General features: G+C 39.2%; 1 protein-coding gene across 1 annotated transcript; it reads left to right on the forward strand.

Moving 5' to 3' along the window:
• The first annotated feature begins 902 nt into the window (after positions 1-902).
• Positions 903-26,166, forward strand: LOC121320454 (interleukin-1 receptor type 2). The gene is made up of 12 exons (XM_041258788.1): positions 903-1,166; positions 15,261-15,345; positions 15,834-16,077; positions 16,382-16,559; positions 16,867-17,041; positions 17,653-17,712; positions 19,498-19,627; positions 20,834-20,979; positions 21,866-21,922; positions 22,622-22,754; positions 24,303-24,448; positions 24,963-26,166. The coding sequence occupies exons 1-12, from the start codon at positions 1,149-1,151 to the stop codon at positions 25,088-25,090; spliced, it is 1,500 nt and encodes a 499-aa protein (XP_041114722.1). The 5' UTR covers positions 903-1,148; the 3' UTR covers positions 25,091-26,166.
• The last annotated feature ends 452 nt before the right edge of the window (positions 26,167-26,618 follow it).

The following is a 26,618-nucleotide window of genomic DNA, read 5'->3' on the forward strand; positions in this document are numbered from 1 at the left end:
AAAGTCTGATTTTGTGATTTCTGTCAAAAAGGATGGATTCAGACTCACCAGTTACTAAAGGCACTGAACATAATTGTCTGTCATTTACTTGTTTAGGGTTTACAAGTTGTTAAGGGCAGGTGCTCATAAATGCAAGCTTTACTGTACAGGGTGATTCATCTACAACACACCATAAAAAAAATACTAGAATTGCAGCATGTAATAAAATTTAGCTCTGCCATTTCTTGGCACATTTGCACAAACGCAACTACAAAATACATTGTTGTGTAAAAGCATAACAGTGTAATAAAGCACAGTGAAAGAATAAGTTAAGAACATTGTAAAGAATGTTAAAAGCATCCATAGCGAATTGTAGTAGAACGCTGAATTGGGGTATTGGCAGACAACAAGCACATTGAGAACATAATGACAAGTAAAAAAAAAAAACAACAACAAACCCAGAAGGATGAATGAGCTTTCACACACACACTGAGCTCTTACACTGATCCAGCTAATTCACTGTTAATCTTCAGTTTAACTGTGGCTTTTTCTGTTCAGTACCAAAATTCAGCCACAACATATGTCGATAAACCCAAAGCCATGAAAATTTATGCCAGCCCTGTAATTTGTACTTGCAACAGGTAAGACATAGTTTTTATATATTACAGAACACATGTAAGAGCTTTGCAGAACAAATTAATTGGTCATTTGCATTATAATAAAGTGTGCACCAAATGGCAGGTTTTTACCAAAAAACTGACAACCTGTTAATATTGTGAAAGACCAAAGGATATAGCCTTGTGTCACAGTTTCTAGTTTCACTGTATTTATCATGAGGAATTAGTTGCATGTACATAAGGTGAAGTGTGTAACAATTTGGAGTTTCATAATGAACATATTTTCTTACATGTAAGTATCCCAAAGCACAACATATTTATCAATGAGTCAAATAATATGATTTTATGTATATTTCAGCAAGCTGTCTATTTATCAATGGAAAGGGGAGACGACACAATATTTCAGAAGTCAGGCTGATTGAGAAATGCACAGGAATTTCCACTCATTGTGAAGGGCTATATAAATGTCAGAGGCGGTGAGAATGCCTCAATATCACTGTGAGGATCTCAAATAAGGAACTTTTAGAGGAGCCTGCCCTGATTCTTTTAAACATGCTACTGTATGATAAGGTAAATATATATTTTATTCAATGTAATTTAATTTGTGTGCTTTTTTCTGTTGAGTGGCAGCACTGATGAAAAAACTAAAACATCTACAATAGATTGTGTATAAGTATGTGCATAGTTAATGTTACATCAGGTTACGTTGAGTTTTTTTTTTTTTTTTTTTTTTTAAACACAGGGTTTGTGTGTGTATATATATATAGAGATAGAAAGATTTTTTAGTAACGTGTTTTTTTCTATTTACTTCTAATATGAAATATATACATATCATTTGGACAGTTACTCTAAGTTTCAATCTCAGTAGTTATAGGTATTATATTGTAGTTACAGCCTTACATATTACAGCCTTCAAAATCAATATTGCTGTACTTCTTGCCTTTGTGCTGCAGTATTATCCTTTTTCTTGGCTATTATTATTGTTATTATTATTTGTTTAGTTAGCAGACACCTTTATTCAAGGTGACTTAAAGAGACTAGGGTGTGTGAACTATGCATCAATTACAGTCACAACAATGTCTCCCCCAAAAGACAGAGCATAAGGAGGTTAAGTGACTTGTTCAAGGTCACACAGTGAGTGAGCCGGGATTTGAACTAGAGACCTTCTGGTTACAAGCCCTTTTCTTTAACCACTGGACCACACAGCCTCCTTAATACAAACACACTTGTGAAAGACATTATAAATACTGGCAGCTTGACTTTTTTTTTTTTTTTTTTTTTTTTTTTTTTAAATGGTTAAAGTGTATTTTCTAGTTTTTCCAAGCCATGTGTAAAAATGCATACATTTTTTTCAATATTGTTCATGTATTTTATATTGGTTGGTTTGTTACTTCTTACTGGGACATTATATAAAATTGAACTTAGAGCAAGTTATTTTATTCCAGTACTGAATGTATGTGTGATTCTATTGATAAATATGCAAAGCAGCTTTGACCTTTTTATTAGTTCAGTTCATAAATATTAGTGGGGAATGACAGTTGACAACTTAAACTAAAATGATAGGTACGTATACTTGTTTGATTAAAAACATACAAATTAACCTGTTTGTGGAATGTAGTAAATTAAAATAATTTACCTGGAACAAAATAAGAAGTCGATTTACAGATAGGCAGGGCTTAATTTGTGTCAATCTCACGACAAGCGGTTGCAGTGGCAAACTTCTTTGTAAACACAATTGTGATTGTTTCAATATGGTTTTTTTATCCATATGTCCAGGGTCACCAATAAACTGGGGGATAGCTCCACTCCACTAATAATTTCACTTCTCACGATTGAATGTACATGTAATGCATTACTGTATTCTGATTACATTTTTAAGCAACTTATAACTATAATGGTTCCTTTTTCAGATAGGTAATAAAATGCGGTAAAGCTTAACAGTTTATGTGAAAAAACATACGTCCTGTTACTTACATTAAACAAATGCCTAATGCAAAATTGCACCTGAAAAGTATCTTTTTTTTTCAAGTAATAAGTTACTGTAACTAGTTATAATTTTATTCAAGTAATTTATAACCAGGCCCGGATTAACCAGTGTGCACTAGATGCATTTGAGGCCCCAGCTCAAGGTGGCGGGCTGGTGGTTACCTATATATATATATATATATAAGTATTATAATACCCGTGCTCTATATATGGTGGTTATATATATATATATATATAATATATATATATATATATATATATGCACTACAAAACAAATTAATTAAACAATAAATTAATAGTGGGGCGTAGGTTGCTTAATCAACCCGCATCCACGTCCCGTTAAATTCCACTCGTCAGACGAGCCCCCGAACGACTCATCTTCCTTTGTCTTTACCACGGGAACAAAGGCTCGTCAAGCCTAGAATTCGTAGACAATTTGGATTAAACCTGTGTGGTTAGATTTGTGTTTATGTTGCAGGTAAACGGCACAGCCATCCTGCGAGCTAGTCGGGAAAGTGCAACGAATGTTTAGTCAGTGCTCCGAAAGAGCTAAGCGTTTCTTCTGTTTTTTTGTTTATTTTTGTAATTAAAAGTGCACGTCAGCACTATTTCTTCCAAATCCAGTTTGTGGGTCGTGATTAAGGAAGGGAAAAGAACCTGAGCAAGCCTGTGTTGCGAAGACGGCTGTTACTATATATATATATATATATCTATATATATATATATATATATATATATATATATATATATATATATATATACAGTGCCGTGAAAAAGTATTTGCCCCTCTCTGATTTTTTGCATTTTTGCATATTTCTGACACTGAATGTTATCAGATCTTCAACCAAAATCTAATTAGATAAAGAGGACCCTAAGTGAACAAATAACACACAATTTTTATAATTATTTCATTTATTTATTAAAGAAAGTTTTGCAATTTCCAATGCCCCCGTGTGAAAAAGTAATCACCCCCTTAGACTCAATAACTGGTTATGCCACCTTTAGCAGCAGTAACTGCAACCAAACGCTTCCTGTAGTTATTGATCAGTCTCTTACAGCACCATGAAGGAATTTTGGCCCACTCCTTCATGCAGAACTGCTTCAACTCAATGACATTTGTGGGTTTTCGAGCATAAATGCTCGTTTCAGGTCCTGCCACAACATCTCAATGGGGTTTAGGTCTGAACTTTGACTAGGCCATTCCAAAATTTTTAAATTTCTTGGTCCATTCTGATGTAGACTTGCTTGTTTATTTCGGTTCATTGTCTTGCTGCGGTTCAGCTCCAGCTCAGCTTCAGACAATCTCCTGTAGAATTCTTTGATACAGAGCAGAATTCATGATTCTTTCAATGATGGCAAGTTGCCCAGGTCCTGATGAAGCAAAGCATCCCCAAATCATGACAATACCAGCACCATGCTTGACCATTGGTATGAGATTCTTACACTGGAATGCAGTGTTTGGTTTTCGCCAGACATAACGGGACCCATGTTGGCCAAAAAGTTTCACTTTTGACTCCTCTGTCCATAGACCATTGTTCCAGAACTCTTGAGGATCATCTAGGTGCTTTTTGGAAAACTTGAGACGAGCATTCATGTTCTTCTTGGTGAACACTGGTTTCCGCCTTGCTAGCCATGAATTTTATTTTTGCCCAGTGTCTTTCTGATGGTGGAGTCATGAACAATGACCTTAGCCGAGGCGAGAGAGGCCTGCAGATCCCTAGATGTTGTTCTAGGGTTCTTTGTGACTTCCTGGGTGATTTTACGCCTTGCTCTTGGACAGATTTTGGCAGTACGGCCACTCCTGGGAAGATTCACTACTGTGCCAAACTTTCTCCATTTGGACAATATGGCTCTGACTGTGGTTTGGTGGAGCCCCAGAGCCTTAGAAATGGCTGTGTAACCTTTTCCAGATTGATAGGCATCAACAACAGAGTTCTTCAGGAATGTCTTTTAATCGCGTGCATCTAAAACTTGTGTGCAGACAACTTCACTCTGATAGTAAAGGCCAAAGTTAGTTAGATTTATATTGAGCAGGGGTGGCCCAAATTAGGCCTGATTGTTAACCAAAGTATTCAAACAGCTGACCCTAATTATCCCTTTAATTGGGTTGATATAACTAGGGGGGCAGTAACTTGTTCACGCCTAAAGATTGCATTACTTTGTACACCAAACAAATGAAAGAAGCACCAAACTTTGGTGTCATTTCTTGTTTCAGGCTCCATCTATATACTACAGACCAAATTCAATGTGAAAAATGTGCAAAAACGCAGAAAATCAGAGAGGGACCAAATATTTTTGAACGGCACTGTATGTGTGTGTGTGTGTGTATATATATATATATATATATATATATATATATATATATATATATATATATATATATATATATTATATATATATATATGCCAGAACTGTTAGTCTTGACCAAAGGTTAAAACAGTACACATACAGTAAGTAGTGCAAAACAAATCACATTAGTTACATTTATCAATTGGTTTTTCATAAAATTGTCAAGTTAGAAATATAGAAGCTGTTATGTTATTCTCTACCAAAAGAGAATAAAGTGCCTGAACTGAGCAATGTTTTCAAAGGTGAATGTTAAGGGGAGTGGTTATTGTACTCTTCTTCTGCTGGTGCTGTCCTGTTTCGTGTGCAAAGAGCTTGCGTTAAAGTTACATAAAGAATAGGTAATAAAAAAAAGGAAAGCATATGTTGTACATTAAAATAGTTCAAATAGTTTTCTTCACAATTTTTGGTGTTTGAGTGTTTTCTGCCGAGAAAGATCTTAATTGTTAATTGTTATTATTATTATTATTATTATTATTATTATTGGGGAGGGGGTCAGTTATGGTAGTGTACTTGGCCCGTAGTAGTTTAATCTGGCACTGCTTGTAACTGTAACAGATTACTTTTAAAAGTAACTTCCCCAACATCAATTGTCTAACATCACATCAGTTTGTATTAAAGTTTAGGCACATCCATTACTGTACTGCAATATATGGGAGAGGGAAAGGCAATTGTGTATCTATTTTCTAGGTTTAAATCAAAGGGGAGTTACAGTAGGCATTGAGTTCCATCAACATCATGACACACTATATTATTCTCTTATTTTGATTCCTGGTTGTTATGTTGTTAAGGGGTCCTGTATTCATATGCATTGACTGTAATGTTATAAATACACTTGTTCTACATTAACAGCTCTACAGCTAATTGTTAAGGGGGCATTTAGTCACAGTTCTTATAGTTTTGTTAATTGGTATATTTTAAAGTCACTGTAACGATAGAAGCACCATATCTAAATTTCAATCCTAGGGTACACTAAGTTCCACAATGCCAATCAATTAACAAACTTTCTAACAGTACTTTTTATTTTGCATAACTGCATGAAAAACAACTGACAACTCTTCTATGACAGACAAACTAAATATGTATTAAAGAATCCAATGACATATACAGTGACTTTCAAAAGTATTCCCCCCCTTGGACTTTTCCACATTTTATTGTGTTACAACATGGAATCAAAATGGATTTAATTAGGCAATTTTTTGCCACTGATCAGCACAAAAAAAGTCCATAATGTCAAAGTGAAAAATAAAATCTACATTGTTCTAAATTAATTACAAATACAAAACAGAAAATAATTGATTTGCATAAGTATTCACTCCCTTTGCTATGACACACCTAAATAAGCTCTGGTGCAACCAGTTGTCTTTAGAAGTCACATAATTAGTTGAATGGAGTCCACCTGTGTGCAATTAAGGTGTTTCATATGATTTCAGGTTAAATATACCTGTCTCTGGGAGGTCCCACTGTTGGTTAGTACATTCCTAACAAAAACTACATCATGAAGGAACATTCATTTGGTATAAAGTTCTTCAAAAGCACCAGTCAGGGGTAGGATATAAGAACATTTCTAAGACATTGAATATCACCTGGAGTATAGTAAAGTCCATTATTAAGAAATGGAGAGAATATGGCACAGCTGTGAATCTGTCTAGAACAGGCCATCCTCAAAAACTGAGTATACAGGCGAGAAGGGCACTAGTCAGGGAGGCCACCAAGAGGCCTATGGCAACTCTAAAGGTGGCTGAGCTAGGAGACACTGTGCGTACGGCAACAATAGCCCGGGTGCTTCACAAAACTGGTCTTTATGGGAGAGTGGCAAAAAGAAAGACATTGTTGAAAAAAACTCACATCAAATCTCGGCTAGAGTTTGCCAGAAGGCATGTGGGAGACTCTGACACCAAGTGGAAGAAGATTCTATGGTCTAATGAGACCAAAATAGAGCTTTTTGGCCTCAACGCTAAGCGTTATGTTTGGCGCAAGCCTAACACCAGACATCATCCTGAGAACAATATCCATATCGTGGAGTATGGATGCAGCAAAGTACAGAGAAATTCTGGAGGAAAACCTGCTAAAGTCTGCAAAAGACCTGGGACTTGAAAGAAGATTCATCTTCCAGTAGGACAATGACCCCAAACATATAGCCAAAACCACACTAAAGTGGCTTAAAAACAAAAAGGTTAATGTCCTGGAGTGGCCCAGTCAAAGCCCGGACCTCAATCCAATTGAGAACATGTGGAAAGAGTTGAAAATTGCTGTTCAACAAAGGTCTCCATCCAACTGGATGGAGCTCGAGCAATTTTGCAAAGAAGAATGGGCAAAAATTGTAGTGTCCAGATGTACAAAACTGGTAGAGACTTATCCAAATAGACTCATCGCTGTATGCTGCCAAAAGTGCCTCTACCAAATATTGACTCAAGGGGGTGAATACTTATGCAATCAATTATTTCCTGTTTTATATTTGTAATTAATTTAGAACAATTTGTAGATTTTATTTTTCACTTTGACATTATGGACTTTTTTGTGTTGATCAGTGGCAAAAACTCCTGAATTTTGATTTCATGTTGTAACACAATAAAATGTGAAAAAGTCCAAGGGGGGGTGAATACTTTTGAGAGGCAATGTATGTGTGTATAAAAAATAATTTATAATAAGTTCACATGAGTTTGCACGAGAAGACGCAAATATCACTAGTGATTGATCTATTATATATCTGAGCATCAGGACATGATGCTGCTCTAAAATGTGTAACCATATTCCATCAAGGACCTCACTTCACTGTATTTCTTAACTAGGGATGGTAATGGGTTGTTTACATTAGCAGGGATAATATCATTTATAATAGCAGTACTTTCTAGATCTATGTGGCAAAGTGGTTAACAGTGTGCAGGTGCAGGAACGCAGCAGTGACCAATGAACAGACAATGATAATCTAGGTGAAATAATATTTTATTTGTAAATCCAATGGTCTGACACAAAACACAGTTAATAATAATGATAACAAGCAATACAGCAGAGTGTTGGTCCCGAAATACAAGTTAGTCCTGAAATAATAACAGTCCCGATCTTTTTACACCCACACGTAACACAAACACAATCATCAGTCCACAATGCGTGCTCTAGTGCTCAAGGTGCTAATACAGTTTATTGTGAAACAAAGTGCAGTGTTGTCTGAGTTTAGTGCTGGCCTTTAACGACAGCTCTGGATCGTGCTAGCCTTCTAATAATAACAAACAAGTATTTGTTACATGACAAACAAAACACTCACGATTACAATACAGGTTCTCCTTCCGGTTAATCTTTTAACCATGACAAGGAACAGATCACTTCGCTACACCCCCTTCTGTACCGTCAATCATGACCCCTTGGTTAACTAGTGCAACCGCTCCTCCAATCTACGGCTGACATGTCGTTTCCCTTCCGGGTCGATGATTTAGTGTATCATAGCTCCACCCCCTTTCTAGATGGCCGACTTCCTTCTAATCCTGGGAATAAATTGACTGGCATCCAGTCCAGGGCACTCTGTTCCCTTTACACAGTGCCCTCACAGGTCGGGAGAGAGATTTATCACCAAGAATCATTGTCACAATCCATCACTGCGTATATAATTAAAATACATCCTAGGGTTGACCAGCCATATCAACAATCTTTATTCAGGATCTTTCAGATTAAAATGCAGAAGGCGTCGAATATCCCTTTAATGTCCTCCTCTTTTTGTATATCAGCATAGTTGCTAAGTTATTTTTCAAGGGGCTCATCATTACAGAATGTTGAAATAGTTTTTCCTCTTGTCTTTCCTGACACACTATGTTACTGACACCGAATATCCATATATTCCTGTCTGCTGCTGTTGGAGGCTCTCTACAGCATAACACACTGTGACATGTCTACTTATGATTCACATGTCTGTTTACACACAGGGCCACATTTGAATGTTCCAGGAACATTTTCTAACATTAATAAAACAATTGGTAATATTTGGTGTGTCTCTAGCTACGATGTAATTCCAGTGTAATTAGTATTATTTGTTTATTTAACAGAGGCCTTTCTCCAAGGTAACTTGCAAAGACTAGGGTGTGTGAACTATGCGTCAGCTGCAGAGTCACTTACAACAATGTCTCACTGTGGCAAAGTGGTTGGTAAGGGGAACAGATGTCCCGGTGATGCGGTGCAGGAGTGATGAACAGACAACAGTGATTCAGTGAATAAGTGTGGTTTATTGCTCTTTTCCAGGTCTGGCGACCGTCAAAAATAATAAATCCCCGGCAATACACAACAATGTGTAAAGCACGGGGATAATGAAAACAAGGGCACAGTCCCGAACAAAAAACAACGGTACGGTCACCAGTCCTGGGTGATCGAAAACGTGCAGGTGCTCAGTGCAGTGGTGCTCCGGATAGTGCTCTCCTTTCGACAGCTCCGGAGATGTGCGTTAACTGTCTATTGGTGCGACAAAGACAGACAATTACAGACAGACAGAAAATAACACACAACACGTACAACACTCTTCACAATACTCTGAGAGCTCCTCTCTCAGTCCTTCTCTTCTAACGTTAACGCAAACGAAGGAGAAGATCAGCGTTACCCTGGCCCCTATATGTAATCCCGCATGATATCGAGATAAACGGTTGCAGCTGCCTTATTACTTGCAGCTGCCTCTCTTTTACCTTTCAAATCAATACGGTCTTACAACAGAGTTGCGCTTCCCTCCAGGCTGACCCACTTCCCTGACCCGGAAACGAACTGTCAGGCCAGCCCTTCCAGATACTTCTCCTCCCGTTCTTTAGCGCCCTCACAGGTCGGGAGGAAGATTCATCACCAGAACTCATCTTTCCGTCACATATCCCACCGCTCAGAGTGGAGCCGAAGGAACACTCGGCTAAATCTACCTTTCCCATTACTCCCCCCTCCCGGGAAAAATAATCCGCATTTTGGTGGTCTTTTCCCGCACGGTGTACCATGTGATACATGAAGGGCTGCAATGCCAGATACCACCGAGTTATCCGGGCATTGCTGTCCTTCATTGTGCTTAACCACTTGAGTGGGGGGTGGTCTGTGACCAGATCAAATGAGTGTCCCAGCAGGTAGTATCGTAAAGAGTGAGTAGCCCATTTAATGGCCAAACACTCTTTTTCGACTACGGAGTAGTTGCGTTCCCGAGGTAACATTTTTTTACTGAGGTATAATATCGGGTGTTCTACTCCAGCTACTTTTTGGGACAAGACTGCACCCAAACCTACATCCGATGCGTCGGTGTGGAGGATGAATCTCTTGGTGAAATCCGGTGTGATAAGAGTGGGGGCCTGGCAAAGTGTACGCTTAATAGTATCAAACGCTCCCTGACACTCAGCTGACCATTTAATTAAATTTGGAGCACTCTTTTTGGTGAGGTCGACTAACGGGTTAACCACTGTGGCGTACTCGGGGATGAAGCGGCGGTAATAACCGGCTAAGCCCAGTAGTGACCTCACCTGAGTCTTGGTTTTGGGGATCGCTGCATCAACCAAAGCCTGGATTTTGGTGACTACAGGTCTCACCCTTCCATTCCCCATTAAAAATCCCAAATATTGAGTCTCTGTTTTGGCAAACGCACATTTCCTCAAGTTAGCTGTCAGCCGGGCTGCCCTTAGAGACTGAAGAACGGCTGCAACCCTAGCCAAATGCTCTCGCCAGGTGGAGCTGTATATCACCACGTCATCAATATACGCTGCTGCATATTCATGATGTGGGCGTAAAACCTGGTCCATCAGTCTCTGAAAGGCAGCGGGCGCACCATGTAGCCCAAACGGCATGGTTTTAAAGTGGAACAGCCCTTCTGGTGTTGAAAATGCGGTTTTCTCTCTGGAGCTGCAGGTTAAAGGGATTTGCCAGTATCCCTTCGTCAGGTCCAGAGTGGAAATAAACCTCGCTTTTCCCAGTCTGTCTAAAAGTTCGTCGACCCGAGGCATGGGATATGCATCGAACTTAGCAATAGCGTTCACCTTTCTGAAATCCACACAGAAGCGGTTGGTGCCGTCTTTCTTAGCCACTATGACGATCGGACTGCACCACTCGCTCCTGGAAGGCTCAATCACCCCAAGCTCGAGCATATCCCATACCTCTTTGCGAACGCCACTTCGTCGACTTTCCGGGATCCGGTACGGTCTCTCTCGCACTGTGACACCTGGTGGAGAGATAATGTCATATTCAACTAAGTTTGTCCTGCCGGGCACGTCAGAAAAAACATCGCTGAACTCCTCAATAAGCTTACGCAGCTCTCTTTGCTGATCCGGAACCAATTGTTCCCCCATAGAAATCGCTCTTGTGCTCGGGGTCTCTGGACAGGGACCTAAATCATCCTCCATATTGCCTGGGGCTATAAATAAGACCTCCCTTGCCTGCCAGGGCTTTAACAAATTGACATGATAAATTTCACGTTCATTTCGGCGATCGGGCTGTCTAATTTCATAATTTACTTTCCCTATAGCCCGAATCACCTCATACGGCCCCTGCCATTTAGCACACAGTTTCGATTCAGATGAGGGAAGTAGCAGCATTACCTTGTCCCCTGGTCGAAAGGTTCGAATCCGTGCATTTTTGTTGTAATGCTGCTGTTGTCGGTGCTGAGCCGATCTGAGGTTGTCTTGGGCCAAACGACCGACCAAATCCAGGCGATCTCTTAGTAGGAGCACATACTTCACTACATTTTTAGACGAGCCTTTGTGCTCCTCCCACCCCTCCCTCAGCAGGTCGAGAATGCCGCGAGGCTGCCGGCCGTACAGGAGCTCAAAGGGGGAGAACCCCGTTGAACTCTGCGGCACTTCTCTCACCGCAAAAAGGAGGTAGGGAAGAAGCGATGCCCAATGTTTCTGCTCCTGTGTTACAAATCGCCTCAGCATCGACTTTAAGGTCTGATTAAAACGTTCAACCAAACCGTCCGATTGTGGATGATAAACGGACGTCCTGATGGGACGTATTTTTAATATTTTGTACACCTGCTGTAACGTATTGGACAAAAAATTGGTTCCGTGATCAGTCAAAATCTCCTTGGGGATCCCTACTCTAGCCATAATCTGCGCTAACTCGGTGGCTATTGCAGCTGCACTAGTGGACCTCAATGGAACTGCCTCTGGGTATCGCGTTGCATAATCCACCACTACTAATATATGCGTATACCCAGAGTCAGAAGGTAGCAATGGGCCCATTATGTCCATTGCAATGCGCTCGAACGGAGTGGAAATAATCGGCAGTGGGATCAAAGGAGCGGGGCGCACTCGACCTGGCGCTACTCGCTGGCAGTCTGGGCATGTGGCTACATATTTCGACACATCAGTATGAAGACCGAGCCAATAGAATCGAGCCAATATTCGCTCCCTCGTCTTCTCGGCTCCGAGGTGCCCCGCAAAAGGGATATCATGCGCCAGCCTCATGACCTCGGTCCGACAAGACGGGGGAACCAATAATTGTGTTACAGGCTGTCCTGTGCCCGCGGCTAGGTTTACCCTATATAGTAATTGCCCCTTTATACTGAAATGTGGATATACTAGCGGCCCAGCGCCATCAACATCCTTACCTTCAATGGACCGGACCTGCCCCCAAGCGTGCACCAGTGACGGGTCGTTCTTTTGGCCCCACACTAGGTCCGCGCTTGAGTACCACGGGTCCGGTATATTGAGAGGGGCTGGAATAACCTCTGCCCTAGTCGGCCCAGTAACCTCGCTCTCTCGGTCACACTGCGTTCCCACTCCCTTCGACTGGCGTTTGTTACCATTACAGCACTCTCCCACCAGACCCCAGCCTTGTCTCAAAGACGCTCCCTCCCATTTCGCGGTCCGTCTCTCCTTATTTGTTTTTCTAGGACGGAACAGAGGGGAAAACATTTCAGTATGAAAAGGAAACACATCACCAATCCGTTCCTTTTTCCCTTTTTCTGCCACGTTTACGTGTGTGGCTGAGACTGCCATTATTTGCACCAATTCTTTGAATTTTGGCCAGTCTCGGCCCAGAATAACTGGGTGCGGCAACCTTTCCGCCACCCCGACTACAAGGTGACGTTTTATCGGTCCTACCGATAAATATACTTTTAGGGTGGGGTATGCCGCCGTGTCTCCATGGATACAGGAGATGGCCACCTGACCTTGTGGCCGCCACGACATACCGCCCAAGAGAGCTGTCCTGATCAAGGTTTGCTCACACCCTGTGTCCACTAACGCGTGGGTTTTCACATTCCCTAAAACCACGTCAATCAGACAGGGCCCCTCCCAACCGTTTTCCCCCTGCTTACCCGTTCCAGGTGTCCAGTTGCATGCAGCCACGTCACACTCCATAGCAGCGGGGCATGACCTGGCCCTATGTCCTGGCTGGTTACACCTAAAACAGAGTGGAGGGACAGAGGGGGCATAGGTTAAATATCTGTCCCGCTGCTGGTAGGGCAACGGGGCAGGGGCAACACCTCTACCCCAGCTGGGGGCCATCCTCGGTCTCCATGGGGGGGAGGCAAGGGGGCCCAACGGGGTCGGCGGTCTGGGAGGTCTGGGTGCCGGGAACGAGGGTGATGGTGGTGGTGTTGGAGGAGAGGGAGGGAGAGGTTGGTTCCTGAGCAGGGCAGGGGCTGACAGGATCCCGACCCGGGCTGACGTCAAAGAGTCCTCAAAATCTTCGGCCAATTTGACCGCCTCCTCCAGGGTGTCAGGGTTGTGGCGCCGTACCCACGCCTGAGTTTCGGCGCCGACCACATGGCAGAATTGTTCCACCACAATGGCTTCCCCCATTTGTTGAGCGGTCTTCTTCTCTGGGGTCAGCCAATGGACCATGTGGTCGCACAACCGCTGTGCCACCACCCTGGGGCGTGTCTCCGGGGCTCTCCGGTACTCGCGGAACCGCGTCCAGTGGGTCTCCGCGGTGATGTTGAGACGACAGAGGATAGCCTGCTTGACTAGGTCATAGTCAGTGGCGTACTGGTCGCTCAGGGCTTGGTAAGCTGCCTGCGCTTCCCCGATCAGGCAAGGTCCTAGCTGGCTTGCCCAGAACTCCCGAGGCCATCCCGCCGCGGTTGCCAGCCGCTCGAACGCCACCAAAAATGCCTCCGGATCATCCTCCGCCGTCATTTTCATGGCCCGTGCCTTCGGGGCCGACATCAATGATGTTCCGGTAGGGGTCGCTCCTGCAGCAACGATCAGCCCTACCCGTTCAATGAGCGCCGTATATCGCTCCTCCCTCCGTCTCTCCTCTGCATCCCGTCTGATCTCCAGTGCCTGCAGCAGCTCCGCCAGTGCGTTGTGGTCCATCCCACTGCTGACACCACGTGTGGCAAAGTGGTTGGTAAGGGGAACAGATGTCGCGGTGATGCGGTGCAGGAGTGATGAACAGACAACAGTGATTCAGTGAATAAGTGCGGTTTATTGCTCTTTTCCAGGTCTGGCGACCGTCAAAAATAATAAATCCCCGGCAATACACAACAATGTGTAAAGCACGGGGATAATGAAAACAAGGGCACAGTCCCGAACAAAAAACAACGGTACAGTCACCAGTCCTGGGTGATCGAAAACGTGCAGGTGCTCAGTGCAGTGATGCTCCGGATAGTGCTCTCCTTTCGACAGCTCCGGAGATGTGCGTTAACTGTCTATTGGTGCGACAAAGACAGACAATTACAGACAGACAGAAAATAACACACAACACGTACGACACTCTTCACAATACTCTGAGAGCTCCTCTCTCAGTCCTTCTCTCCTAACGTTAACGCAAACGAAGGAGAAGATCAGCGTTACCCTGGCCCCTATATGTAATCCCGCATGATATCGAGATAAACGGTTGCAGCTGCCTTTCGTTTACCTTTCAAATCAATACGGTCTTACAACAGAGTCGCGCTTCCCTCCAGGCTGACCCACTTCCCTGACCCGGAAACGAACTGTCAGGCCAGCCCTTCCAGATACTTCTCCTCCCGTTCTTTAGCGTCCCTCACAGGTCGGGAGGAAGATTCATCACCAGAACTCATCTTTCCGTCACACTCACCCAAAAGATGGAGCACAAGGAGGTTAAGTGACTTGCTCAAGGTCACACAATGAGTCAGTGAGTGAGACTGGATTTGAACCGGAGACCGCCTGGTTACAAGCCCTTTTCTTTTACCACTGGACAACACAGTCTCCTAATTGCACATTAGGATATATTGTGAATACAGAATCGCTGTGTATGTAGTGTAATGAACCATGTTGCATTGTAAATCCACCACCATATACATGTAATAGCTATGCTATTGCAGTGTCATTACAATGTAAAGACTGTGTACTGTCAAGTGTTATCAATGTCTTTTCACTTGCTATTGATCACTTGACTTGTTTCTCTTGTCCCCCACCCCAGAAGATATCAGTTGCTTGCATAACCCTCATAGCTTCATGGATAACTATTATGCATGCCTTCAGACTCCCTCAGCTTCCCAAAGAAGGTATGTATGACAAAAAGAAATTGTAAACAGTGTACTTCTTGAGAAAGTTTAAACTGTGATTCCCGGTAGCCTATTACTTCTGTTGACTAATTTCCTGACACAGGGAAATGAAAGGGTTCCAACCAGCGAAGGTGAAAGCAAAAAAGCAACCACATCTAAAATGTATTTTTAAAGTTGTTTCATAATTTTTTTTTTTTTTTTTATGTAATATTAAAATAAGAAAACTGTTAAAAATCCAAATGCACTTTACTTAACACGTAAAATAGTTTAGCCAAATAAAATTAAATGAACAAAACACAGTCATTATTTTTGTTTATACAGTAAATCAGTAAAAACTGTATCCATTTTACTTACTAACTGTTCTAACCATGTATATTTACCTGTTATTAAAACACCATGCTTAACTTTTCATGTAAATGTTTATTTCCAGCATTAAAACTTTCACCATATGTCATACAACCGGTCTGTTGTCTCTGTTTAATGTTTAGATCAATGTCAGCAACTGAAGCAAGGTGGGACACCGTTATATACCATTCAAGGAGAGGCTGTAGTACTCAAATGCCCATCTCCAGAATTCTGGAATCTGAACTTGGCCACAGATCATGATTTCAGTTTGAATTGGGTTTATGAAAAGGATAAACCAGATGAAGGGCGAGTTGAAGCTCAGGGTGACTTGCTGTGGTTCTTGCCTGCATTAGTTACCGACTCTGGAGACTATGTTTGCATTTTAAGGTCAGTTTTGATAATGTGTTTATGTGTACATTACCCATCAGCACTTACAGGGTTTAGTTATTGCAGAATGACTTGAGGGACATTTATTCTTCATTTAAAATGGTTGTAGCAAACAAAAGAATTCCATAACTCTCACCTGTCATGTACTTCCATTCACAATATAGGTCTCAAATGTGCAGTATGAAATAAACACATTGTAGCAAAACCATCTTCATTTTAAACAATGATATCTCACAGTAGGTTAAAGAAATCTCTGTTTGCAGGTCAGTAATACTGTCCTTAACCATAACTGTTTCTATTGCAGGAATGCTTCATACTGTGTTGAAACAACCCTCTCTATAAAGGTATATGAAGGCAAAAGTAACAACCTTGAAAATATTGCTTACCCAAATACAGCTCATTCCAGCGTTGATAAGATAATTTGTCCTGATATAGACGAGTTTGTGAAAAATACTGGAACTGTGGAGTTGAAATGGTACAAGGTAATTTTTTTTTTTTTTTTATCCATACCTTCAAAAACTGTAATGTAAAAAAAAAGTCTTTGACATTATGTAAGGGGTTGCCCCATATGGTTTTAAATGTATAATGCAGTAACTTTTCAATCCACTGACCCTGTAGTTAGTGCAGAGAAGGTCGGGCCTGCAGAGTAGTGGACAGTAAGCTAAAAAGTGAAAGAATATAAAGAACAGATAACAAGGGATTATATTTCAGTGCAAAACTGAACTCGACTGTAAAACCCTGCTTCTTTAAACGTTTTAGTAGCATTTACAGCCTTGTTTTTTTTTTCAGGAATTTTTCCCTTTGTCTTTTGTTGAAGGGAAACACCAATATAACAGGGGTGATAGGTTTCTACTCATTCGAGATTTAACTGCCGGAGATGAAGGATACTACACCTGTGAACTAACATTTCCATACAACAACACCCAATATAAAGTTACAAGGACAATTCACTTACATATTACAGGTAACTAAGCAGTAAATCCAAATGATTACTGAAAGAGCTCAATCTGGTACTGCGTTGACTGTTTTCATGCATTGCAAAAGGCCTTATAAAACATGACTTGGGTCTCCAGCGGCACCTATAAGAGGCAGGGAATGCAGTGTCATGTGAACAGCAGCTTGCAGGTTCAAATCACAATCATGCTGTTGACAGTGTTGTCTAGGGACCCATTGGGAGCGTTGCAATGGCCTGGGCTACCGAAGAAATTGATCTGGTAGTAGAAACCTCTCCTTTGGTCTTTAGTGTTTCAAATTGGGGAAATCTGTGGTAAAATAAACTCAGACAAAAAAACAAGCAAAAAAATAAATAAAATCACAGTTGCAGAATGCTTGGGCACTTTTCCAGTTTCATAACATGAAGTAGTTCTAAAAATGACACATTGTATGTGAAATTAATAAAATCAAACATGAAGATGTCAAGCTACCAACTGATTCTTTAAAATTATCGGCTATACTAAGCAATGGCTTTTACAAAATAACAAATTGGATGACAGCCTTAATGGAAACTCGATTACACTATATACAAACATAGAAATGAACAGAAAAACCTCAGGTAACCAATTCTCCTGTTTACAGCTGCGCACACCAGACCAAAGATAGTCAACCCCTTGAACAACACCATCGAGGTTGCTCTAGGTAAGTAAATCAAAGTATGAAATATAATAAAATGGAAGCCTGTCATAGTAAAACATAGGTAGGTGTGATATAGAATAGGGAGATTAAATCATGGTAATGCACTGCAAATGCAGTAAATGAACATGAAAAAAAGCATATCAAACTGCAAAACTGCTGTACTGTGCAAATTCACCATTGTAACCTTTTAAAAGGGATAGTCATAGTCAACACAACCTGGAGTATCCACCTGATAATAGGGATGAGGGTGTGTGTCCAGAAGAGCTTGGCCAATGACGTGTTTATTGTGCCGTATATAATTATTGAGGTAGCCCTGTTCAACTCATTTTATTGTGTAAATGTTTTACTTTCCTCAATTAAACCTGGACTAAAGGAAATAATCAAGATTTTACTGTTGCAGTTTATTTTTGTAGTTTTCCAGGATGTCTTTTCACTTTGACTGAGTTAAAGCCTATAATCCTGTCCTGTGGTAGCACCAGTGTTACTGGTAAAAGATTCCATTTGACCACATAGTTTCTTACTGGAAAGCAAAGGCTCTGGTTGGACCTGATTACACAGTGTAACAATTTTTTTTTTTTTTTCTTTTGTTCCTGGGTAGTAAGTGTTATTTCCTAATTGCTTATGCCTCAAAAGTATAGAAAATGGCTATTATTCCCCACAAACTTTGCTTTTGTGACCAGGACAGTGAGTAGTTTTTCGAGATTTACGATTATACTGTAAATTTACAGTATAATTGTAAATCTCGAAAAACTACTCACTTCTAAATCTTTTGTAGTCATTTTTGTTTTACTTTAGTATAAATACATGTTAATTTAGATTCATATGTTAACGTATTTATGTGAACGAAAAGACACAAAAGCTCCCATTTTCTCACTGGAAATAGTGATATTTCAAAATATCACTGTCCTGGTCACAAAAGCAAAGTTTATGGGGAATAATAGCCATTTTCTATACTTTTGAGGCATAAGCAATTAGGAAATAACACTTACTACCCAGGAACAAAAATTGTGTTACATAGTGTTACCTTTAATAAAGGAAGTGACTAAACGTTATGGCAGGGAAAATAAATATTCACCTTTAGTCAAAGTGAAAAACAAAGCCTGGAAAACAAAAAAAAGATTACAGTACATAGTTAATACAAACCCTGTACATAGTGTGAGAGGGTTTGTATTAGCTCCACTCTCAGGTGATTAATTGGTGAGTCTTCTTACCACACTCTAAATAATGTGCAGTCAACACACCTTGAAACTATGTGATTGCTATTTGTTCATAATCCCATTTTCAACACATGATGATTGAACACTAGTTAAACAGTGTGACTAGGGTAGCACAGTTTGTATAGAGAAGTCTGCACAGGTTTGTTTGGTCATGTAGTGTAGAGGTAAATTGCTCCCATAATGATTTATGTATATTAAGTACTGTACATTCCCAAGTCTTGTATTGAAATAGTGCCTGACACCCCTCTCATTTAAATAAAACATGGGTTTCAGTTAAGGTGATAGATGATGTAAATAGGCAAATATCTAGCTTTGCAGTAAATGATGGCTAAAGGTGCCAATTGACAACTCTGCCCTATTGTTCAACTTCCATATACAGTGAATGATCATCACCACAGACTCTAAACAGGCCTTGCATGGAAAAATGTCCTTTCATTTTTTGGAGCAGTGTACAGTAGATGGTAAATTATGTAATGCCAGTGGTAAAAAATATTCTCAGTGTCTTGGTTATAACACCTTTAACAGATTTTTTGGTGATAAATAAACAATGTGTTTTATATTTTTATTACAGGGTCAAGACTAATCATACCTTGTAGAGTTTTCCTTGGACTGCGATCAAAACAATATTCTCATGTGACATGGCTGGCTAACAACTCGTACATTGACCTCTCCAGCAAAAGAGTCAAAGAAGAATATGACAAGTATGTTTTTGTTTTAACTACCACTAAGATTAACTTGTGGCCTAGAGGAATAGCTCTATGAAACCCTGCAGTTTCCGTTTGATATTTTATGCATTTCAGACAAAGCTGGCACATGATGAGAAAGAGAATATTCAGCATTACAAACACATACTTAAATGAATTTTCACCAACAAATAGTTCAAACTTCACATTGAGAAAAAAAAACAAAAAAAAACACACATAGCAAAACTGGTCTATCCAAAGTGGTTGTGGGATTCTAGGATGACCACTATGATATTCCATCTATATCATTAGAACAACAGTGTTAAATTACAGTCTTAAATTACTTTATCTTCCATATTGAGACTTGGCCTTGTTTGCATCTCTCATATAACAGGCATGCCTGTGATAATACTTGCAACCGACACTAAACCAGATGCTCTTTATTGAATTAGGGAAGAGCACTTGATAAACGGAAGTATTGTTTACAAATGATTCCTGGGGTGTGGCAGCAGTAAAAATAACACACAGCAAGAAAAAGCAGAGTCATGAGGCGGTACAAGGGATGATTTACATAATTACAGGGCTGGCATAAAGTCTGATGGCAAAGGATATATCCTTAGTGCTGTGGCTTATCTAGCCGACATAGATTGCTGAATTTTGGGGACCACATGGGGGTGCTGTTGAAGCCGAAAAGTGCATATCACAAGGTTCTTGACTAGGAGTAGGTATAAAGCTATGTATGAGGCCACATTTTTATACGGACATCATTTTTTATGTCTGCAGTATTTTAAATGCAACATTAACAGTAGCTATGATGTTGCCTCTGCATTATCATCTTTTCTAGATTAATTTCCCACTCTCTGTAGTTTGTTAGTTTATAAATAGGTTATGTATTTACTAACTGTTAACACCAAATGAGCAGCATTTGTAAAAATGTTAGTAACCAAGTTTATAACAGTTAATAAGCTAAAAAGGCCCCCTAAAACAGACCCTCCAAAAATTACAGCAAGCCAAAACTGTGTGGCTGCAGTATTACCTATGTCCAGTAGGGGATTCTCGGCATCTTTTCAGTGACTTCAGTGGGACAGTTCCTATATACCCTTAATGATTCATAACAATTCAAGTAAATAGATTGTCATATTAATTTGATATTTAAAAGTATTATTTTATTTCAAACAATAGTAACAAAATACCTTATAAAACAAATGTCTTTCTTTTTTTAAGTTTGATCGAAGAAACTGACGGCAATTATGTTGAGATAGAGCTGACTTTTAATGAAGTTTGTGAAGAGGATCTCAGTACAGAATACAAGTGTGTTGTATGCAATGGCTATGGATGCCATGAATCAACTGTGCAGATTATACTTGCAGGTAAGATAGGATTAGTAACCTCAGGTTTCTTCATAGCATAACAGGAGTGAATGCCATGGTTATAATTGTGTCAAGAGTATCTGGTGATATCATAAACTGCAATAGTAAAACTAATGAATTCACCAGAAATCTGAGATTCCACAGCTTCCTATACAGTACAGTTTACAAAGTAGGCTAAATAAACACCAAGCTCCACGATGCCAATTTGAAGTCTCAGTCTCTAGTCTCAGACTAGTCTCAGTCTCCAGCCTCAGACTAGCCTCAGCCTCCAGTCTAAGACTAGCCTCAGTCTCTAGTCTGTTGTAGATATGTTTTCACAAGGTTTATGTCAAGACAATTGTCTTTGTTGTGTTCTTGTCTTACTGATGAATGATTCTCTGGTCTTTTATTGTGGGAATTTCAAAACGGTGACATTTTCAGTGCTTGGAATTGAAAAAAAATAAAAACATCATTTTAAAAGACACACACAGAGTGCCATCACATTGCTTTTGTAAAATTGCCTATTTATGATTTCTTTTTTTTTTTTTTTTGTATTATAGTACTTGTCCATATATTATGTAGCTATAAATTACTTAAATCAGTAATAGGCCAAGCATTTAACCGTTTCCCCTACTTTGAGAAAAAATGGTGTCCACAAGCAGTTATGTTCACAATATCTCCAGAAACACAAAAGCACAATTTGGCATTATAGGGTATAGCCCAAATGTACAGGGGGTTTTGAGATATCAAGGCTTATGCAGCCTGGATTTAAAGCCATAACCTTCCTATTATTTCAATTTAAGGTAATCAAATTGAATGACTGGAACTGTCTTCATTATGTGTGTAATTTCAAACATTTAGCTTAGTCTTCAGGACCACTAATAGTAATTTCTCCGGTTTACTGCAGCCCAACACTTACCAAGAATAACCTATCCTTTGAACAGCACTATTGAAGTTGTTGAAGGCAAGTACTTTTTTTTTTTTTTTATAAAGAAACATGTAAATAAGCAACAAATGTTGTTGAATTTTCATTGTGTTTTATGTTTTTTTGCTAATATGAAGTAATTGTATATGGTATTTTTTTTTTTTTTCTTTTTAGAACCAAATAAAAAATGTAAATAGCTTCAAACTGCATTTTCATAATTTTGCTGACTTATACATTCTTACGATGTTTGATGTATTTTTTGAATGGTTCTTACTGAACATACTCAGATATGGTGATGTATTTTTACTTTTTGATATAGATATAAGTACAGGTAAGTGCCATCTAGTGCACAGCTATGTATTTCCAGCCATATAAAAGGAAACATAATCCAAAGGAGATACCTAGATACCTCTGGTTCTACTGCTATGAAAACACTGGCTGATACATATATCTATGGCCGGCAACTATAAGTGAACAGCATCTCCTGAATCGGTTAAAAGCAGGTTAACAAAACACTAGAGTGATTGGAATGAGCACAAATTAAAATGATTTCAAACATAATAGAAGGGTAAGACAAAAATAAGAAATTATAATTTTAAAACGATCTGTACTGTATGTGTCTATTGAAAGAAAACCAGTTCCTACTTGGTTGTGACTGTTTTAATAGGGTAGCTTAGTTATAGCTTGGTAAATTATTCAGACATTATTTACACCTGTGCCTTGTGTTTTTACTTGTAGGCTCTAGTCTAACTGTACCATGCAGAGTGTTTACTGCGATCAAATCAACAGCCACTACTGAGGTCTCATGGCTTGCAAATGGCATACAGATTGACTCTCACATGAGCAACCGAGTTTCTCAAGGACCACAGCTGTAAGTATCATTAGCAGCCAACAAATATAAAGTTGGTTTCCTCAGTGTATATCCACACATGCTGTGACTTATTTTACTGCCATAGAGTACTGAATTTTGGCTTTGCCACAGAATAAGCTATGTGGAACATGTCAACAATGTCCTCTATTTGCATTTGTGTTCCATATATGGCTTGCTCTGTAGCAGTACCAGAATTCAGCACTCTACTTTGGCGAGATAAGTCACAACATGTCTGGATATACCGCAAGACAAATGAGGCTTGTGAAAACATTATTATGCTAATGAACTGTAAGAATTGTTATTACACATTTAAATATGATGTAACCACCCTGTGATCATATTACCTGTACATATTACACACAAATCATTTTCAATGTATATACTACTTAAGTGATAGTGCCCGTTGATGGCTCTACTGTGTGGTAGTTGGCCGTAACTAGAGTTCCCTTTCAATTGGAAGACGACCACCAACATACTTATGGGATATTCCTGCCATAGGTAGGTATTCACTGAGCTCTTTATATCAGACCTTTGGCATATTCCAAAAGTATGTTTCAGGGAACCATGTTTATGGTAAGTAACCTAAAGGTATGTGTCCTGAGCCAAAGTCAAGGTCAACTAGCACACAGTACAGCCTTCATTGAGAGGGCACTATCGCTATTAGAAGATTATTTTACTCATTATTTTCTTTAAAAAAACACTTTGAAACCTATATCTACATTGAACTTGTATAAGATTTCACACTTATTGTAAGGATGCACAATTCTTGTACATTCTCAGTACTGGTAGTTTAACCTGGAAAACCATATTTAATAATGAAATCATATCAATATGTACTTCTTTATAATATGGACGGAACACACTAAGTGCTTTGTTTGACTAAAAAAAAAATTAAATCTGTTTAGTTCTCTCTCTACCCAATAACACCACTGGGTGTCAGTTTCCTGTTACAATAGAAATGTACTTAAGTGTGGTACTTTCTTAGCAATTATTATTATTATTATTATTATTATTATTATTATTAGTAGTAGTAGTAGTAGTAGTATTTATATTTATTTCTTAGCAGGTGCCCTTATCCAGGGAAACTTACCATTGTTACAAAATATCACAGTACAAAGCATCACATTGCAAAATATTACGTTGTAAAGTATCACATTTCAGAATATCACATTATCTAACACAGATAAGAGCAGTTGTAAGGTACAATGAAATCAGTAGCAAAAGATCAAATTAAAATAAGAGCAAAAAATAGAGAATACAGTAAATAATTACATGGAGGAGCGGGTTCAACTAAGAGCAGTTAACTAGTATTAAAACTATTTGCTAATACGAGTAAAGTCCAGTATGAGCACGATGAATGGATGAGAATGATTCCAAATCGAGCAGTTACAAAAAACATGAATACGGATACCTATAAGAATAAAATCAAATACGAGATACAGTAAGTAGTTATAATTAAGAGCAGTAGTAGAATATGGCAAGGTATGGAGCAGTTCAGTGCAGTACTAAAGAAATAAAGAAACATGTCTTTGTCTCTTGAATTTACAGTGTGCTTACAGACGATGATGCCGATTACATTGAGGTGGAGTTGGTTTTTAATGTAGTGCGTGATGAGGATTTCAGCACCGAGTTTAAGTGCGTTGCAAAGAACAGTCAAGGATCCCACGAAGCGTCTGTGCAGATCACTTCAGCAGGTAGGCTGATTATACACACCCTCTTCATAAGAAACTCTCATTCATCGATCACTTAACCATTTTTTTTTTGCTGTGAATTGAATTCCTAAAAAAAAACTAAACAGCGGGACATCCTTTATACAAGTTTCCCGTGGTAATTTTGCAGTTTTACAATACCTTTCCCATGGTTATTCTATGCTTTTACCATAATTTACCTTGTTTTGACATGTAATATAATTTACAGTTCCTTTCTAGGCTTTACAATTATTACCTGTGCTTGACCATGCTTTATTACACTTTGTAATGCTCTATGCTAAACTTTAATAAGTGTGGCTACAGTCAGGCACAATAAGAGCATCCTCTCACAGCTATGTGTACATCGAAGTCCTGACCTAAACACCCCCTAACATACAGTCCTAGGCCTCTCTCAAGCATGTTTGAAAGTTTACCAGACAGTAGCCTTGTGTGGCATGTCCACTAAATAAAGCTCCCAGCCATCAATTCATGTTTTCTTTCTGTCTTCTTGTTCATACAGATTCCAGTTCCACGTGTGTCATAGTAGGATTTTTTGGGACACTCAGCTTTCTCATAGTTGTTTGTATATTTATGTGCAATTTGTTCAAACCACGCTGTAAAAAAGATTATGTTTTGGCCAAATCATAGGTAGGTGTATATTTTATCAGCTTTGTGAACACTGTATACTTTGTTGTCTCTCTGAAATAGAAAATAGTGTAAAGTATTTTTGTTAATTAAACTAGTACTCAATTAAACAATCTGATGCAAAATGAAAGAAGGACAATTTGCTGAGCTGTACTGATTTTTATTTGCCACTGGGATCAAGTTGAAAGCCATTCCCATTCATTTCCCTTTTTTGCATTCATTTAAATCTAATAATCTAACAGCCAATTAACAAAATCCTTGAAGAAGAAGGGACACCAATACATTTAGTCCTGTTTTAAGCTATGTGTTTAATGAATGTATGTAGCATATCCCTGTACAGCGAAGAATCTTCAAAGTAATGACATTGTTTCCCACCTTTCCTCTATAAATCGTTGTGTCATATTATGCTGTAGATTCAAGGCTTTCATTCTACTGTATGTAGAACAGTTTTGTTAATTTGTCATTGTGTGCTGACACCATTTAAACACGGTTTTCCATGAAAACAATATTCTGGTTTAAAACAGTCTTGTGGTTTTAATATGTTTACACTTAACCATCATTTACCACTATGATATGTAGCCGATACTTTTGTGCAAATGATCTGACTGACCATCTCATAACTGATTAATCTGTCTAGAATGTGGTTTTCTTCAATGTACTGCATGAAAACTGCATTTTTGTCAAGACGATTCAGTCTTAATAGGAAAGACAGAAAAATTCTTAGTCGATGACAGTCGGCACTTAGATTTTCAGGTGCTTTCATATACAAATAAATTACACATTATGTATTGGATATTAAAACTGAGCGAATATTTCCAAGAAAAATGATACAAGTCTCTTCATTAAAATTAAGAAGCTGTTTGAGTATACAGTATTGTGTGTGCATACTTGTTACAACAGTGTTATAACCTGTTTAATCTCAAAGTTCAAAATAAAACACTCAAAGATCAACACTTTTTGATGAATGCAAAAATAACTTGTTGGTTTCCTTTGCAACATGTTTTGTAACTGTTTGTACCTTAGGCCCTTGATGTAAATGCATTTTAGCTCACCTTTTGGTTTTAATGGAATCAATAAAGTCTGACATTAATGAAATTGTCCTGGACTGTTGTTGGTTTAAAAAAAGTTGCTTGCATTAAAAAAAAAAAGATTATATGAAAATATGGCAACCAGAGCTTCTGTGGTGGAGTGTGAAGAGGGTGGGGTAAACCACAATGGAACAGATAACAAGCTTTTAAGGACTTGGCTATTCCATTATTACTTCATAACTTGAACATGTTAATGTATTTTGGTCTATAGCTCAAATTAATGCTACATTTTTTATAAGGTATAGGTCTTTCAGTCCTAGACCTTTCCCCACATGTGATTCTATTTGCATTTCAGAATAATTAAAGTTACTGTAAGTACGGTATTGCCACAAATAAACTTCTCAATCCAAAAATATCTAATGGCTAGCCTGCTAATCTACTTTCAGCATTGTGTGCAGACTCATTTAGAATGCATAAGAATGCAGTGTACACGCAGGCTATTT

The sequence above is a fragment of the Polyodon spathula genome, chromosome 9 (assembly GCF_017654505.1).
Source record: "Polyodon spathula isolate WHYD16114869_AA chromosome 9, ASM1765450v1, whole genome shotgun sequence".
Classification (NCBI taxonomy): Eukaryota; Metazoa; Chordata; class Actinopteri; order Acipenseriformes; family Polyodontidae; genus Polyodon; species Polyodon spathula.